Here is an 18,264-nt window from a genome sequence, read left to right on the forward strand (position 1 = left end):
TTCAATCAGTGTTGATGAAGGGGAGGTGACAGGTTAGAGAAGGATTTTGAGACATGGATTGTGTATGTGTGCCATTCAGAGGTTGAATGGGCAAGACAAAAGATTTAAGTGCCTTTGAATGGGGTATGGTAGTAGGTGCCAGGCGCACCAGTTTGAGTGTGTCAAGAACTGCAACACTGCTGGGTTTTTCACACTCAGTTTCCCGTGTGTATCAAGAATGGTCCACCACCCAAAGAACATCCAGCCAACTTGACACAACTGTGGGAAGCATTGGAGTCAACATGGGCCAGCATCCCTGTGGAATGCTTTTAAAACCTTGTAGAGTCCATGACCCGACGAATTGAGGTTGTTCTGGGGGCAAAAGGGGGTGCAACTCAATATTAGGAAGCTGTTCTTTATGTTTTGTACACTCAGTGTATATAGGGAATAGTGTAGAATTTACACTCATGGGACACTGAAAATAGTGCATCAATAAACTACAGCTCCTTCTTAGGAGTGGAACTTTATTTAACGGTGCAACTATTTCAGGTGAGAACTTATAATGGGATCACTCTAGTCTTTTTTCTTTTTATTGCTTTTTTTAAAGTATTTTTCAAGTTTATTGGACAGCGACAGTTGAGAAAGACAGGAAAATGAAGAGGAGAAATGGTGTGCCTCTCCTCCAGCGCTGGCATACAAATGTAGAATCTTAATTTGATCAATCTTTTGTTGCTGAGAATTTTCCTGTGCAGGAGGAAATGCAAACTTGTAGTGTATTCGAGGTCTAAAAAGGCTTCTAAAGTGTGTAACTTCCATTTTAAAATGTCAGACTTGATTTACCCTAATGAAAAATTTATCAACTCCTACAAAAAATGGCCATTGATTATAATCCCCATAATAATTCACATTTCCTGTTGCTGCAGGATTATTTTCCTGCTGTAGAAAACTGGGTCAAATTAAGATCCTACATCTCTACATGTGTGCCCTGAGGCAATGTTAGCTAGCGTCAGACCACCCCGGGATACAGCACACTAGTCTTAACACTGATAATATCCTCTATCTCTGTCTTCAGATCCCACCTGGCTCTCCACTAACCTGGGAGTGCTCATCTGCATTGAGTGTTCTGGAATCCACAGGGAGATGGGTGTCCACTACTCTAGAATACAGTCTCTCACACTGGATGTCCTGGGAACCTCAGAGCTCCTGGTAGATACTACAGGCTTTTAGGATTTTATTTGACAGACTTTTGTACTATAGTATAGTTAGTAAGATTATCAGTAGTGTGGTCCCCAGATCTGTTCATGGTGTCTTGACATGGTCATTGGTCATTGTCCATGTTCGTCACAAACAAATCTGGGACCAGGCTATATTAATAAAGGCTGAGCCGATACGAAATTTACGTGTGCTCTACCTGGTCTTCCCCAGCTGGCTAAGAATGTAGGGAACGCAGGTTTCAATGAGATCATGGAGGCGGACCTGTCTGCACAGAGCGTGACTAAACCGAACCCCTCCAGTGACATGTAAGTGACAGACTGCAGGGCAGGCCAACAAAACAGGAACAACACTGAATAGATTTCATTTCACATTAAGTCGAATACGTTTCACTTCTTTTTTTTTATACTGTTTATAGTCCTGAATGTCTCAGGTTGCGTCCAAAATGGCACCCAATTCAATGGGCCCTGGTCTACAGACACCCTGGTTCGAATCCAGGTTATATCACAACCAGCCGTGATTGGGAGTCCCATAGGGTGGCGCAGAATTGGCCCAGCGTCGTCCAGGTTTGGCCGGTGTAGGCCGTCATTGTAAAGAAGAATTAGTTCTTAACTGACTTTCCTAGTTAAATAAAGGTTAAATAAAAACATTTTTTACAAATAAAAGTAGTGCACTGTGCTGCTGAGGGGAGGACGGCTCATAATAACCTGATGGAACCGAGTGAATGGAATGGCAACAAATCATGTGTTTGATACCATTCTACCCCTTCCACTCTAGCCATTACCACTAGTCCGTCCTCCCCAATGAAGGTGCCACCAACCTCCTGTGCACTAATATATAAGGGAGAGTGTGCCAATTTGTACGTAGGTTTGCACTTGTTTCCTGTCTCTTTCCTGGTATTTGATCATCTATCTGTCTGGGCTCTGGTCTCCCTCAGGCAGACGAGGAAGGACTACATCACAGCCAAGTACACGGAGAAGCGTTTTGCTCAGAGGAAGTGTGCGGACTTGGCGTCCAGACTGCACGTCCTGTGTGAGGCAGTGAAGACCCGAGACATCCTCTCTCTCATCCAGGTCTATGCTGAAGGAGTGGACCTGATGGAGACCATCCCGCTGGCCAATGAGCATGTGAGATGATTGACACTGGTTGCGTCCCAAATGGCACCCTATTTCGTACATAGTCCACTAATTTTCACCAGAGCACTATGGGCCCTGGTCAAAAATAGTGCACTGTAAAGGGAATAGGGTGCCATTTGGGGAGTAGACATTGCCTTCTAACAATGACATGAGAGAAGCATTAGTCTTAGAAAGCTTGACTGGTTTTTCTAGTTTTATAATGATGTTTTTGTGTGATTTGTCATATTTGAATACCTCTGATTGGTAGGTATATTGGCTAGTCTGATGTTGTCGAACTGTTGTCGTGAGTTGTCGTTGTTTCATGCCCTCAGGAACCGGGTGAGACAGCACTACACCTAGCAGTACGAATGGTGGACCGCAACTCCCTCCATATTGTGGACTTCCTGGCCCAAAATAGGTACTAAAGTACTGGGTGAAAAGATGCTGGTTTTATAGCTTATAGTAGCAGAAGCAAACAAGCTCTCAGATATCAAATGTGAAAAGGGGAAGTTATTTAACAGCATATAATGAAATATTTAAATAGGAGCAGAAGTTGTTCTCCCAATAATTGTCAATATCAATGAACGGCAGTGTTGCCCCCTTGTGGTGATAGTTCTCAGCTGCGTGTCTAACTTAACTTTTCTTTTTATGTTCCAAAAGTCCTCTCAAGGATAGTAAAATAAGGCTTTTTAGGCTTAGGGGTTAGGGTTAGAGTTAGAATTAGGGTAAGGGTAAGGGGTTAGGAATTAGGGTTTGGGGTTAAGGTTTGGTTAAGAGTAAGGTTTAGGGTTAGGGAAAATACAATTTTGAATGGGTATTCATTTTTTGTCCCACACTTGGATAGTAAAACCAACGTGTGTGTGTGTGTGTGTGTGTGTGTGTGTGTGTCTCTCTGTCTGTACTTTTGTCTGTGTGTGTAACAGTGGGAACCTGGAGAAGCAGACAGCCAAAGGGAGCACGGCACTGCACTACTGCTGCCTGACCGACAACAGCGAGTGTCTCAAACTGCTACTGCGGGGCAGGGCCTCAGTCAGTATTGGTAAGTACCCTCATAGGATCCATCTGCATCCCAAATGGCACCCTATTCCCTATATAGTGCACTACTTTTAATCAGGGCTCATAGGGCTCTAGTCAAAAGTAGTGCACTATATATGGAATAGGGTGCAATTTGAGATACAAACCCATAAACAAATGATAAAGGGCTGGTCAAGTCCCATAGAAACACATTAATGAAGCTCTGATTGGTTTGTCTGCCTGTGTGTGCAGCCAACGAGGCAGGAGAAACACCAATGGACATCGCCAAGCGCCTCAAACATACGCATTGTGAGGAGCTGGTGAGTGTAGGCTTGCAATGTAATCTGAAGGTCATAGACATTTTAACACAATGACTGCATCACAATTCTCCACCCTTTTCCCAACATGTGAACTTGCACACTTCTCGTCATGGATTTAACAATAGTGAAAACTCCCACCAGACAATGCTTAAACCATTCATATGCTTTTAAATCCATGAGAGGGCAAAGGCACACTTTTGGAAAAGGGTGGAGGATTAGGATACAGCCTATAACAACACGATGATCCTCTTTATTAGAGGAGGGTCCATGGTGCCATATGATCAACATGGGTAACAACAGATAGAGGTTGACTGTACGTTTGTTGTCTTTGTGGTGTTCAGCTGACCCAGGCCGAGACGGGGAAGTTCAACGTCCATGTGCACGTGGAGTATGAGTGGCGGCTCAGCAACGACGACGACCTGGACGAGAGCGAAGATGAGATGGAGGACAAGGTGAGCTAGTTGACCTTTATTTTGATTTGATTTATTAGGATCCCCATGGCAACAGCTAGTCTTACTGGGGTCTGACACGTAACGAGAAAAAACATTTAAAAACAAAAACGTTAAAATGTACATACAGTACCAATCAAAAGTTTGGACACACCTACTTATTCCAGGGTTTTCTTTATTTTTACAATTTTCTACATTGTAGAATAATAGTGAATATATTAAAACTATGAAATAACACATGTGGAATCATGTAGTAAAAGTGTTAAACAAAAAAAAGTGTTAAACAAATCAAAATATATTTTAGATTTGAGATTCTTCAAAGTAGCCACCCTTTGCCTTGATGACAGCTTTGCACTCTCTTGGCATTCTCTCAACCAGCTTCACCTGGAATGCTTTTCCAACAGTCTTAAAGGAGTTCCCACATATGTTGGCTGCTTTTCCTTCACTCTGCGGTCCAACTCATCCCAAACTGTTCTGGGCCAGCTGCAGCTTAACTAGGTCTTTCTTTACAGCACTTGACCATATGACTGGACAATAATCAAGATAAGATCAAGCTAGAGCCTGCAGAACTTGCTTTGTGGAGTGTGTTGAAAATTGCTGAATGGTTGAATCACCAGCATACATGGACACACATGCTTTGTTTAATGCCAGTGGCAGGTCATTGGTAAAAATAGAAAAGAGTAGAGGGCCTAGAGAGCTGCCCTGCTGTACACCACACTTTACATGTTTGACATTAGAGAAGCTTCCATTAAAGTAAACCCTCTGAGTTCTATTAGATACAGTAGATAGCTCTGAATCCACAATATAGCAGAGGTTGAAAAGCCATAACACATACACTACCGTTCAATAGTTTGGGGTCACTTAGAAATGTCCTTGTTTTTGAAAGAGAACCAATTTTTTTGTCCATTAAAATAACATCAAATTGATCAGAAATACAGTGTAGGGTGCTGTCTTTCGGATGGGACGTTAAACGGGTGTCCAGACTCTGCCTAGAAGGCCAGCATCCCGGAGTTGCCTCTTCACTGTTGACGTTGAGACTGGTGTTTTGCGGGTACTATTTAATGAAGCTGCCAGTTGAGGACTTGTGAGGCGTCTGTTTCTCAAACTAGACACTCTAATGTACTTGTCCTCTTGCTCAGTTGTGCACCGGGGCATCCCACTCCTCTTTCTATTTTGGTTAGAGCCAGTTTGCGCTGTTCTGTGAAGGGAGTAGTACACAGCGTTGTATGAGATCTTCAGTTTCTTGGCAATTTCTCGCATGGAATAGCCTTCATTTCTTAGAACAAGAATAGACTGATGAGTTTCAGAAGAAAGTTTTTGTTTCTGGCCATTTTGAGTCTGTAATTGAACCCACAAATGCTGATGCTCCAGATACTCAACTAGTCTAAAAAAGTCCAGTTTTATTTCTTCTTTAATCAGAACAACAGTTTTCAGCTGTGCTAACATAATTGCAAAAAGGTTTTCTAATGATCAATTAGCCTTTTAAAATGATAAACTTGGATTTGTTAACACAACGTGCCATTGGAACGCAGGTGTGATGGTTGCTGATAATGGGCCACTGTACGCTTATGTAGATTTTTCATTAAAAAAATCAGCCGTTTCCAGTTACAATAGTCATTTACAACATTAACTACGTCTACACTGTATTTCTGATCAATTTGATGTTATTTTAATGTGCTTTTCTTTCAAAAACATATAGCAGCAAAGGGGGGACCAAATCCATATTAATGCCCATGATTTTGGAATGAGATGTTCGACGAGCAGGTGTCCACATACTTTTGGTCATGTAGTGTATGTGTTTATGACATCCCAAGGGAATCGGTGCTGCCTACTGTATACCAGACTCACTTGCCATGCATATAAGCTGTTCTATGCTGTGTATGTAGGCTGTGCTATGCTGTGCATGTAGCATATCACCATCTGTTTCCAATTGTTAAAAGAGATGGCATCGATAGCATTACTAGCCTGCTAATGATCTCTACCTGTGCGCCCTATCCCCCATAACCAGCCCATCCCCCACAGACGGTCAGAGCAGGAACGTCCTGTCAGCTGTTTCGTCCCGAGCAGTGGTCTCATGGGTACAATGCCTGGTGGTCCCAACATGGCCTCCCTGGCCCGCGACGCAGCCAGCCTGGTCAGAGACAAGCAGAGAGCACATCTCCCCAGCATGATGATGAACAACGAGACCTATGGCACCATCCTGGAACTCAGCCCCCCTCCCACCGGCGTGCCAGCGTTACCGGTGGTACCCATCCCTCACCTTCCCTCCAGGACAGCCACCAAAGGTAGGTCAGGGGTGTCAAACTCAAGTCCTGGAGAGTGTCTTCTGGTTTTTTTATTTCCTTTCGTTAGGTCCAAATTATCAGAGTAAGAACTCAACAGACACAATGAAAGCTCAAACCAAGTTTATTCTTCCCGAGGATCAAACAGCTGAATCGAACACAACATGTTTACAATAGGGGTGGTGTTTGTACCCCACTTTTGGTGGAGTCTCCTCCATCTCGCAAAACATTGTATCTTTATTGCTAGGCAGGAAACTAAGTGATACGGCAATAAACTTTTACTCTCCCTTAACGTGACCTGATCTGTCCTCGACCCCCTTCATCACTAATCCATGGTTCTCTCCCCTTATCAATGCCTGCCACATGATCGTTTTCCCTACACTCAATACATTCCAAGCTTAACTGCATCCACCATATACATTCCTCCTACAGATAACCATTAACCTCTGGTGTAGCCCCTGGGCTACGGCACCCCTCATGTCTCTAGTATAACTAATGATTAATAACATTTAAAGTTCAGAAATCCAAACCCATCAGTCCCCCCTTTTTTGAACATTTGACATCCTACTGTTCAACATTACATAAACTTGGAAATTACTTATAAATGGACAAACGATGACAATAAAACCAAAAAGTAAATAAACATGATTAACATTCACAGTGCCGTTTACAAACGCAGAGATTTATGGCCTATGTTCTATGATCACACCATACACAACCTTATTTCCCTTCAGAACACTGATCATAACATGTCAGCTGGAGCCGTTGACTCCTTCCATTTCAACTTTCTCCGACATTATCTCACCACCGAGTCTACCGTTTCACTGGTCTCTTTCCCCCAGGATTCTCCATAACTACCGCACCACCATGTTAATGAACTAAAAAATAGGGAAGTTCATTTTAGGTTTGGTACCCCAATGCTAATTCCTTGTGACCCCTCCACCCTTTCGTCCATTCTAGAAATATATTTCAGAATAAGACGACGTAAAATGTAAATCTATTTCATAATAAAACGACATAAAATGTCTCATGAGATTAAAAAAACCAAGGTTTTCTGAGTTACCAGGAGTGTTTGGCCAGATACTTTTCATTTGTTACCTCTTTAGAATCCATTCCCTGGGCGTTTCTCCTAGATTCTTTAACCCAAAATACTTTTTCCTGTGGCAAATTTAGCCAATTTCTCATCATACCGAATCCGCGATATTTGATCCCTGGCCTCTATTAACAAGTTGTGTAAAACGTGATCTCATCCGTCTTCCTTCACATAGAAACTGTGATCTCTATGAACCACTATCGATCGAACCGATGCCATACACCGCTATGTGTAAATTTCCATTCCCGCTACTTTCAGGAGGATTTGTTGCTGCTCTTTTGAAAAAGAGGCAAGCGCTTGTATGGCAGCATTTCCTCCGAATGCAACAGGCTCCACTTCCACTCTACACTCATTCTTCCAATACCCAGCGGCCCCACATCTAAAACAGGGATCTATCTCCCTACGCGGTGGTGTTTTTTCGCTACTGTTCTTTGTCTTACCTTGGCCATTGAAACCACTGTTAGTGTCTTCCACTGTGGCCGAGTTATATTCCACTCTCAAAGCATCCTGCTCTATTTCATCCACAACCCCCGCAATTGCCGTTTTGATCACAGGTTTCAAACCTGCCATCAAAGCTGAAGTGCAAATTCTGTCAATGCACTCCCGTACCCAGTCTTTCTGTGGCTGAGTACTTCTACTAATTCCGGGTTTATCTGTTTGAATTTTTTGTTGATAGAATGCTGACATCAAAACGTTGGTATATTGTGCTTTTGATTCTGGTTCTATGTCAAGTCATAATTGCCTCCCTGAATTCTCTATCAGATTAGAATGTTCCGTTAGCCAGGAAATGCTGACCAATTTTATCCAGTTTGCTAAATTTTTCCCATATTCGAGCCGAATTGGTAGAATGCTTGTGCCCTTCTTTCAGCGCCTCCATGGCTTTATTAAAATCCTCTAGCTCCACTTTACAGGGAGAATCGGGGCCGTTTGTCACCATTTCAATAGTTATTATTCCCAAACCTCTCCCGACGGTGTCCAGGGTGTTTTAGATTTCTTCACTCCCGTCTCTACTCCTTCTATTAACTATTTTCCAAGGTAGCGCCACCCACTACCCCGGAGAATAGTTATGGTATTTGTGCCTATTAATTGGTCACAGCACTTAATACCTTGCATTAGAACCATTACTATAGCGTCTGCAAATGTATTACTGGAAAATACGACCGCCCCAATAGGGCATAAACCAACCTCTCTCCTTATTGCTACTGCTCATATACTCAAATCATGTTATCTTTCTCCTTTTCTAACCCACAGCTACTTGGCCCTCCAGGAATTGAGTTTGTCACACCTGCTCTGGACCATTGGTCCTTGAAAGTGTTGCTGGAATAGTGACAAATGGTTGACCCTATGTGACAAATGGTTGACCCTATGTGACAAATGGTTGACCCTAAATGGTTGACCCTATGTGACAAATGGTTGACCCTATGTGACAAATGGTTGACCCTATGTGACAAATGGTTGACCCTAAATGGTTGACCCTATGACTGTAACCTTGCAGGTCCACGGTGGAAGCAGGCTCCTATGGAGGTGGTGGGTAGACAGAGGTCCTCCTCAGACCCCCCAAACCCTCACACCCCAGACCCCAACAGCGCCATGTATGGTAAGTGCACTATATCATACTACACAATAAATAACACAATATAAGCACTGTATTACAAGATATAAGTACATTTTTGATAACTGCAGATGTAAAAAGGCCTTTATAACTATGTGATAGATTGATATCACTCCCCTCTCTCCATGTAGTGCTTCCTCCAACTGCTCCCCCTCCCCCTGTGAACAAGAGGACCAATGTGATGGAGCCTAGAGGCCATAAGACTGCTCCTCTACCACCTTTACCTTCAGTATTACCTGGGCCTCCAGAGCCAACGGTCATCCCAGGAGCACCAGTCCTACCAACAGCACCCCCCTTCAAACCCACACAGCCCCCTCCTGTCCCCGCACACCCCTCTCCTGTCCCCGCACACCATCCCAGCAGGAGAGCCACAGGGCCCAAGTCACCTAAATCACCGACTAGGTAAGAACTGGGGCAGAATTTATCAAGCATCTCAGAGTAAGAGTGCTGAATTAGGATCAGTTTAGTATTTTAAATCACAATGAATATGATTACGTGGATAGGAGGGACCTGATCCTAAATCAGCACTTCAACTCTGGGACGCTTCATACATATGGCCACTGACCATGGAAGGATGATGTTTTGAATTCTTAAACTGCATGCTCATGAGTTCTCATTCAAGAGTATTGCATATTGTGTGAAGATAGAATGAGGGAGAAACCTGTGGATAGATAGATACAGTAGATGGATGGATGGATTGGTTTCACTCCCCGTTCTCCATGTAGTGATTATCAGTTAACTAAGACCCTTCATGTGTGTGTGGGTTCAGTTCAGATAAACCCACTCCTAAAGGACCTCCCACCAGGACTGCTGGACCAACTGATGGACCAGGTAAACAGACAAATACAATTATTATAAAATATTAAATAACTGGTCTGTTCTGATTCAAATAGCTTTAATGTACAGTTGAAGTCGGAGGTTTACATGCACCTTAGCCAAATACATTTAAACTCAGTTTTTCACAATTCCTGACATTTAATCCCAGTAAAAATTCCCTGTCTTAGGTCAGTTAGGATAACCACTTTATTTTAAGAAGGTGAAATGTCAGAATAATAGTAGAGAGAATGATTTATTTCAGCTTTTATTTCTTTCATCACATTCCCAGTGGGTCAGAAGTTTACATACACTCAATTAGTATTTGGTAGCATTGCCTTTAAATTGTTTAACTTGAGTCAAACGTTTCAGGTAGCCTTCCACAAGCTTCCCACAATAAATTGGGTGAATTTTGGCCCATTCCTCCTGACAGAGCTGGTGTAAATGAGTCAGGTTTGTAGGCCTCCTTGCTCGCACACGCTTACTCGGTTCTGCCCACACATTTTCTATGGGATTGAGGTCAGGGCTTTGTGATGGCCACTCCAATACCTTGACTTTGTTGTCCTTTAGCCATTTTGCCACAACTTTGGAAGTATGCTTGGGGTCATTGTCCTTTTGGAAGACCCATTTGCGACCAAGCTTTAACTTCCTGACTGATGTCTTGAGATGTTGCTTCAATATATCCACATAATTGTCCTTCCTCATGATGCCATCTATTTTGTGAAGTGCATCAATCCCTCCTGCTGCCACCCCCGTGCTTCACGATTGGGATGGTGTTCTTCGGCTTGCAAGCCTCCCCCTTTTTCCTCCAAACATAACGATGATCATTATGGCCAAACAGTTATTTTTGTTTCATCAGACCAGAGGACATTTCTCCAAAAAGTACGATCTTTGTCCCCATATGCAGTTGCAAACCGTAGTCTGGCTTTATTTATGGCGGTTTTGGAGCAGTGGCTTCTTCCTTGCTGAGCGGCCTTTCAGGTTATGTCGATATAGGACTCGTTTTACTGTGGATATAGACACTTTGTATCTGTTTCCTCCAGCATCTTCACAAGGTCCTTTGCTGTTGTTCTGGGATTGATTTGCACTTTTCGCACCAAAGTACGTTCATCTCTAGGAGACAGAACGCATCTCCTTCCTAAGCGGTATGACGGCTGCGTGGTCCCATGGTGTTTATACTTGCGTACTATTGTTTGTACAGATAATTGTGGTACCTTCAGGCGTTTGGAAATTTCTCCCAAGGATGAACCAGACTTGTGGAGGTCTCCAATTTTATTCTGGGGTCTTGGCTGATTTCTTTTGATTTTACCATGATGTCAAGCAAAGAGGGAGTTTGAAGGTGGGTCTTGAAATACATCCACAGGTACACCTCCAATTGACTCAAATTATGTCAATTAGCCTATTAGCTTCTAAAGCCATGACATAATTTTCTGGAATTTTCCAAGCTGTTTAAAGGCACAGTCAACTTAGTATATGTAAACTTCTGACCCACTGGAATTGTGAAACAGTGAATTATAAGTGAAATAATCTGTCCGTAAACAATTGTTGGAAAAATGACTTGTCATGCACGAAATAGATGTCCTAACCGACTTGCCAAAACTATAGTTTGTTAACAAGAAATTTGTGGAGTGGTTGAAAAACTAGTTTTAATGATTCCAACCTAAGTGTATGTAAACTTCCGACTTCAACTCTATGGGCTTTGACAAAGGAGCCGAAACGCCTCAGCAATAAACATCATTGAAGAGAATTAAGCTGCAGTTCTAAACCTTCTTATACAATTGTGGCTTTATTCTATGTGTTACGTCAATGAATTGATGATTCCTGTCTCTGTGTGTCTTTTTTGTTTGTGTGAGCAGTAAAGGCTGCACCTGTACCTGGCTCCCCTCACAGCTCTGGTCCCTCCCCACCTCCGACACTGAAGCCCCGCTCCAACCACCCTGTGAGCGCCTAATATAATAATAAAATATGCCATTTAGCAGACACTTTTATCTAAAGCAAACTTAGAGTAGTGTGTGCATACATTTTCATATGGGTGGCCCTAGCGGGAAAGGAACCCACAATCTTGATGTTGCTAACGCCAATCTCTACCAAATGATCCACACAGGACCTGACCTCAGCCAATCATTAGCTCCTGACATTAGCCAATTAGAGCTGTGCAATCACTACAGTAATATCACATTTACACTGATTATGAAGTCATATTTACAGTCTTAGGATTTACCATCAGGACTGATTGAACACTTGCAAAATTATAAACTTACATTTTATTATTTGGCCCATTATCGCACTCAGAAACAGAAACCCAAGAGAGTGAAAGCCATCTACAACTGTTCTGCTGATAACTCAGATGAGTTGACGTTCACAGAGGGAGAGGTGATCGTAGTGGACGGAGAGGAGGACCCGGAGTGGTGGGTAAGTAGTGTATATATACTCACACACACTCACACTCAAGTGTTGTCGTATCTGTACCACTGACTGTATCCTGTCCTGTGTATATTGCAGTTTGGACATATGGAGGGGGAGCCGACCAGGAGAGGGGTCTTCCCTGTGAAATTTGTACACTTCATCACTGACTGATGCATCTGATGGTGTGACCGAAGCTGTCTCTCGCCTCCAGGCTGTCTTTATCTATGGCTGTATCAGAAGAGGCTGGTGGGGGGAGCTATAGGAGGGCAGACTCATTGTAATGGCTAGAATGGAATTGATGGAACAAAGTCAAGCATGGGATTTCCATATGTTTGATACTGTTCCATTTATTCCATTCCAGACATTATAATAAACCCGTCCTCCTACAGCTCCTCCTACCAGCCTCCACTGGTCTTTATTATGTATGTGAGACTGTGAGTGAAAAAGATGTGGAATGTGCACAGTGTGTGTGTGTGTATGATGTTATTCTCATGCATCCAAACACCAAATGGCACCCTATTCCCTACATAGTGCACAACTTTTGACCAGAGTCCTATGGGTCCTGATCAAAGGTAGGGCACGGAATAGGGGATGTATACTATGTGACCTGCCAACAGAATGTTCTACAATGCTGGAAAATGTGTGACAAACTATGTAACGACATTAACCAAATAAGAGGCAAGGAGGAAACTGTTCAGCCCGCACCCCAAGTGTTGAGAAACTTAACTTCCACTTCAACAATTTGTTGGAACAACTGGAAATAACTGGAGAAAAGTTCTGGTTAGACTATGGCTAGAATTCAATCCAATCGCGCTTCGTCCACAATGTGCATTTTAAAGGCAATGTTCCCTTGTTCGCGGAGACCACATTCATGGTATACGCTGCACATGTTAGCTTAATCAAAGATGACCTTTAAATGGTGTGTTGTCCCTCAAATCCAGTAATGTGTATTGTGTTATCAACTCAGATGGGTATTAAAAGAGTAAATTCCTAATGTAATGAAAACCTGTTGTACAGACGTTCAAAGTTTTTTTTAACATATTACATAGTCATTAAACTGCTGTGAATCACAAACACTTGCCACAGTGCATGGTCATCCCTGACCACTTCTGCTGATGGGAAACTGATATGTTTGATCCTAACATAGGAAAAAAATGTAATTTATCAAGAAAGCATTTGTGAATATATAATGCTATCAAAAGGGTTACAGGGTAACTCTGTATGTACATTGTTGTAGCTGTACAATCATCTTCCCTCTTGTTCTTTACAAGGTCATTAAAACTTGAAATGGCTCGTGTGTTTTGTCTTCAATTCATTATGTTATGACGGATCGGTATAGTGGTCACTACTTACATGTACTGTAATGACAGTCCAGATGATGATGAAATGACAGATCATAGCAATCTAATAACTGCTGTTGCTGCTATGCCCTAAAATGTTGTTACAATACCGGTGTCGTGCCGAACATCTCCCCCCTGCCAGAACAAATTTCACGTCAGGATAGACAACCAAAATGAATAATTCATGTATGTATGTTATATTAAACATAGAGGAGGGAGTCAAATGTTGGCAAGCAATAAACATTTCAGAACAACTATGGATGAATTATTATCCTTCCACTTTCAAAAATACTAATCGACTAAGACATGGGAGAGATGATGAATTTCGACAGAGATTTATTTATAGACTAATACAAAATCAGTAGCAGATTTAAGTACGGGCAACATGGGCAGCCGCCCGGGGTGGCATACAAGCTATAACCGCCACATACACTTGAAACAAATAGCCAAACCGAAAACTGCAGACAAAAATGCTTTCTGCTACTAAGATCAGTGAAATGTAGGCTAATCTGACCGAGTGAAGAACAGAAATCTCAACTAGCAAGCAAGTCGCAGCAATGAACGACTCTGTCAATCACCGCAGACTCACTAGCCTTGTCTTCTCAAATGACTGCCTCACCTGGTTCACCAACTACTTCTCAGATAGAGTTCAGTGTGTCAAATCGGAGGGCCTTTTGTCTGGACCTCTGGCAGTCTCTATGGGGGTGCCACAGGGTTCAATTCTCGGGCCGACTCTTTTCTCTGTATATATCAATGATGTTGCTCTTGCTGTTGGTGATTCTCTGATCCATCTCTACGCAGACGACACCATTCTGTATACATCTGGCTCTTCTTTGGACACTGTGGCAACAGACCTCCAAACGAGCTTCAATGCCAAACAACACTACTTCCGTGGCCTCCAACTGCTTTTAAATGCAAGTAAAACGAAGTGCATGCTCTTCAACCGATTGCTGCCCACACTCTGTCGCCCGACTACGATCACTACTCTGGACGGTTCTGACTTAAAATATGTGGACAACTACAAATACCTAGGTGTCTGGTTAGATTGTAAACTCTCCTTCCAGACTCATTAAGCATCTCCAATCAAAAATTTACTCTAGAATCGGCTTCCTATTTCGCAACAAAGCCTCCTTCACTCATGCTGCCAAACATACCCTCGTAAAACTGACTATCCTACCGATCCTTGATTTCGGCGATGTCATTTACAAAATAGCCTCCAACACTCTACTGGATGCAGTCTATCACAGTGCCATCCGTTTTGTCACCAAAGCCCCATATACTACCCACCACTGCGACCTGTATGCTCTCGCTGGCTGGGCCTCACTACATATTCGTCACCAAACCCACTGGCTCCAGGTCATCAATAAGTCTCTGCGAGGTAAAGCCCCGCCTTATCTCAGCTCACTGGTCACCATAGCAACACCCACCCGTAGCACACGCTCCAGCAGGTATATTTCACTGGTCATCCCCAAAGCCAACATTTTCTTTGGCCACCTTTCCTTCCAGTTCTCTGCTGCCAATGACTGGAACGAATTGCAAAAATCACTGAAGCTGGAGTCTTATATCTCCCTTTCTATCTTTAAGCATCAGCTGTCAGAGCAGCTTACCGATCACTGTACCTGTACACAGCCAATCTGTAAATAGCCCACCCAACTACCTCATTCCCATATTGTTATTTATCCTCTTGCTCTTTTGCACCCCAGTATCTCTACTTGCACATCATCATCTGCACGTCTATCACTCCAGTGTAAATGCTAAATTGTAATTATTTTTCCTCCATGGCCTATTAATTGCCTTACCTCAGTTATTGTCCAAAGATGCCCAAGTGTTTTTACCGGGCTAAATATGTAGCTAGCTAGCTGGCTAGTTGGTATTTCCAAGTAGTTAGCCAACTAATTCACTATGCATTCTTACTATGAGTTCTCATCAAGATGCATTTTCTATTTTGCTGTCAAAATATTGCCATAATGCGTGGTTTTTCTGAATCTGTCAGAACGTCACTTTGTGTCAAATGTCATCATCTGACAGTCGACTCCTGTTTCCCTCCAACAGTGGAGCTGGACAGGTCATGCATCACTCTGGAGTTAAAGGGGACCAAAAATCATGTTAATGTAACACACGCAGTCATAAATTCATCAAAAAAATAAACGTCCTCACTGTCAACTGTGTTTATTTTCAGCAAACTTAACATGTGTAAATATTTGTATGAACATAAGATTCAACAACTGAGACATAAACTGAACAAGTTCCCCAGACATATGACTAACAGAAATTGAATAATGTGTCCCTGAACAAAGGGGGGGGGGGTCAAAATCATGGAGGGATTGTGCCTTCCTGGTGTAACTCGGGCAGTTGTTGCCATCCTGTACCTGTCCCACAGGTGTGATGTTCGGATGTACTGATCCTGTGCAGGTGTTGTTACACGTGGTCTGCCACTGCGAGGATGATCAGCTGTCCGTTCTGTCTCCCTGTAGCAAAGTCTTAGGCGTCTCACAGTACAGATATTGCAATTTATTGTCCTGGCCACATCTGCAGTTCTCATGCCTCCTTGCAGCATGCCTAAGGCACGTTCACGCAGATGAGCAGGGACCCTGGGCATCTTTCTTTTGGTGTTTTTCAGAGTCAGCATAAAGGCCTCTTTAGTGTCCTAGCTTTTCATAACTGTGACCTTAATTGCCTACCGTCTGTAAGTTGTTAGTGTCTTAACGACCATTCCACAGGTGCATGTTCATTAATTGTTTATGGTTCATTGAACAAGCATGGGAAACAGTGTTTAAACCCTATACAATGAAGATCTGTGAAGTTATTTGGATTTTTACAAATTATCTTTGAAAGACAGGGTTCTGAAAAAGGGGTGTTTCTTTTTTTGCTGAATTCATTTGTCACACATTAAAATGTGTTAGTCAAACTTAAATAGAAGTAACCTGATAAGCACAATCGTTTGTAGCTGGACTGTGGAATTCACCAAGGACTGGATGGAACGCATGCCCTCTCCCTGTATAGATTTGATAGACCTGCTTCTCATCAGCGAGTGAGTCTTCCTTCCCTCTCATCTGTTCTGTAGAAAACACAATAAACAATAGAAAACAAGTGTTTTTTATTGGACAAATCCAGGTCGTCCCTATGTTTCAGTATGGGGGATACCTAGTCAGTTGCACAACTGAATGCAGTCAACTGAAATGTGTCTTCCACATTTAACCCAACCCCTCTGAATCAGAGAGGTGCGGCGGCTGCCTTAATCAACATCCACGTCATCGGCGCACGGGGAGCAGTTGTTGTTGGGGTTTAACTGCCTTGGAGGGCAGAACGGCAAATTTGTATCTTGTCGACTTGGGAATTCGATCTACACAGCCATGTCTTCAGGGGAAGAAACTACAGGATGCTGCAGTGTAGAGTCGTTGTAGAGATGCCATCATCCATTATGGACAACTGGGGTTCACATGGTGTCGCTGACTGTCTCCGTTTTTCCTCCAGATAACATCTCTGCAGACGACATGCTGGACACAGAGACCAACTTGGATAAGAGCATGGAGAAGATTGAGACCATCAACCTCTACGAGGTGAAAGAGGTGGCCGGCATTATGTTACGCTGTTACCACGCGGGTCACGTCCTGGGCACAGCCATGTTTATGATGGAGATAGCAGGGGTAGAAGTGAGTACTGAGTTTAGAAAATGAGGAGAGCTTTTTCAACTTCTTCTTGAAATTGGTACATGATTTCCCCTGATTTTGTCCAGTTTTATTATTCTTGAATATCTACTCATCTCCACCTTGTTTTTGTAGATGTGCCTTTATAAAGTGTAATAATCATCTCCCCAATGCATCACATAGATACAGAATGTGTTGTTTATTCTGGCCAGTAGATGGCACCCATATGCTGGACAAATGTTCCTGTACAAGGCCATTCATGCGATGTTGTTTCCATGTCTCATCCCCGTGTTTGCCTTGGGAAAAGGCCAGGAATTTCTGCTCATCCTGGATGAGATTCTCCAACCAGTCCCCGCTTCAGCCTGCTTATAGAGCAGGGATCTTCCTCTGTTCTACAGCTCCAGTCACTCTCAATCATGGAAATGTTCATTAGGAACCAAACGACACCTGGCCTCCAATTAGAAACGCACTTTAAAAAGGTTTTCCGTTGCGTGCTCTAATGAACACAACCCTTCTCTAGTGTGTGTGTGTGCTTTTTTTCTCAGAGGTGTACTAGCAGAACCACCCGGAGCGTCACGGCATTCCCGTCTAGTACGCATAGTCTCTGGCTGAAAGAAGTGCTGCTTACCAGACCTACATCAACGCTATGAACGACAAGATCCACAAGGCCATCAATGTCAACAACCCCTTTGTCTTCGAGCACATCAGAAACCTCATGGTGGATAACATTAATCAGATGAATGTTCAGCCTCTGACCGCAAGGCACTACAGAGGGTAGTGCGTACGGCCCAGTACATCACCGGGGCCAAGCTTCCTTCTATCCAGGACCTCTTTACCAGGCGGTGTCAGAGGAAGGCTCCAGCCACCCTAGTCATAGACTGTTCTCTGCTACCGCACGGCAAGCGGTACCGGAGCGCCAAGTCTAGGTCCAAGAGGCTTCTAAACAGCTTCTACCCCCAAGCCATAAGACTCCTGAACAGCT

At 43.2% G+C, this 18,264-nt stretch overlaps 1 protein-coding gene across 2 annotated transcripts in view; it reads left to right on the top strand.

Annotated features, from left to right (window-relative positions):
- The window catches only part of LOC106571254 (arf-GAP with SH3 domain, ANK repeat and PH domain-containing protein 2), a 39,087-nt gene extending 25,500 nt beyond the window's left edge, over positions 1 to 13,587 (top strand). The window contains exons 15-29 of one of the 2 annotated variants that reach the window (XR_006759148.1): positions 1,052 to 1,185; positions 1,405 to 1,499; positions 2,129 to 2,318; positions 2,639 to 2,724; positions 3,230 to 3,345; positions 3,573 to 3,640; positions 3,982 to 4,092; positions 6,098 to 6,374; positions 8,960 to 9,061; positions 9,208 to 9,478; positions 9,846 to 9,907; positions 11,746 to 11,828; positions 12,182 to 12,301; positions 12,392 to 12,526; positions 12,692 to 13,587. Coding sequence is in view for 1 of the 2 variants with exons in the window: in XM_014144069.2 (XP_013999544.2) it covers positions 1,052 to 1,185; positions 1,405 to 1,499; positions 2,129 to 2,318; positions 2,639 to 2,724; positions 3,230 to 3,345; positions 3,573 to 3,640; positions 3,982 to 4,092; positions 6,098 to 6,374; positions 8,960 to 9,061; positions 9,208 to 9,478; positions 9,846 to 9,907; positions 11,746 to 11,828; positions 12,182 to 12,301; positions 12,392 to 12,466 (1,790 nt within the window). In the remaining variant the exon portion in view is untranslated. Of the gene's footprint in view, positions 1 to 1,051; positions 1,186 to 1,404; positions 1,500 to 2,128; positions 2,319 to 2,638; positions 2,725 to 3,229; positions 3,346 to 3,572; positions 3,641 to 3,981; positions 4,093 to 6,097; positions 6,375 to 8,959; positions 9,062 to 9,207; positions 9,479 to 9,845; positions 9,908 to 11,745; positions 11,829 to 12,181; positions 12,302 to 12,391 lie in introns of both variants that reach the window. The other variant, XM_014144069.2, reaches the window with a different exon arrangement.
- Positions 13,588 to 18,264: the final 4,677 nt, after the last annotated feature.

The sequence above is a fragment of the Salmo salar genome, chromosome ssa15 (genome assembly GCF_905237065.1).
Source record: "Salmo salar chromosome ssa15, Ssal_v3.1, whole genome shotgun sequence".
Taxonomy (NCBI): Eukaryota; Metazoa; Chordata; class Actinopteri; order Salmoniformes; family Salmonidae; genus Salmo; species Salmo salar.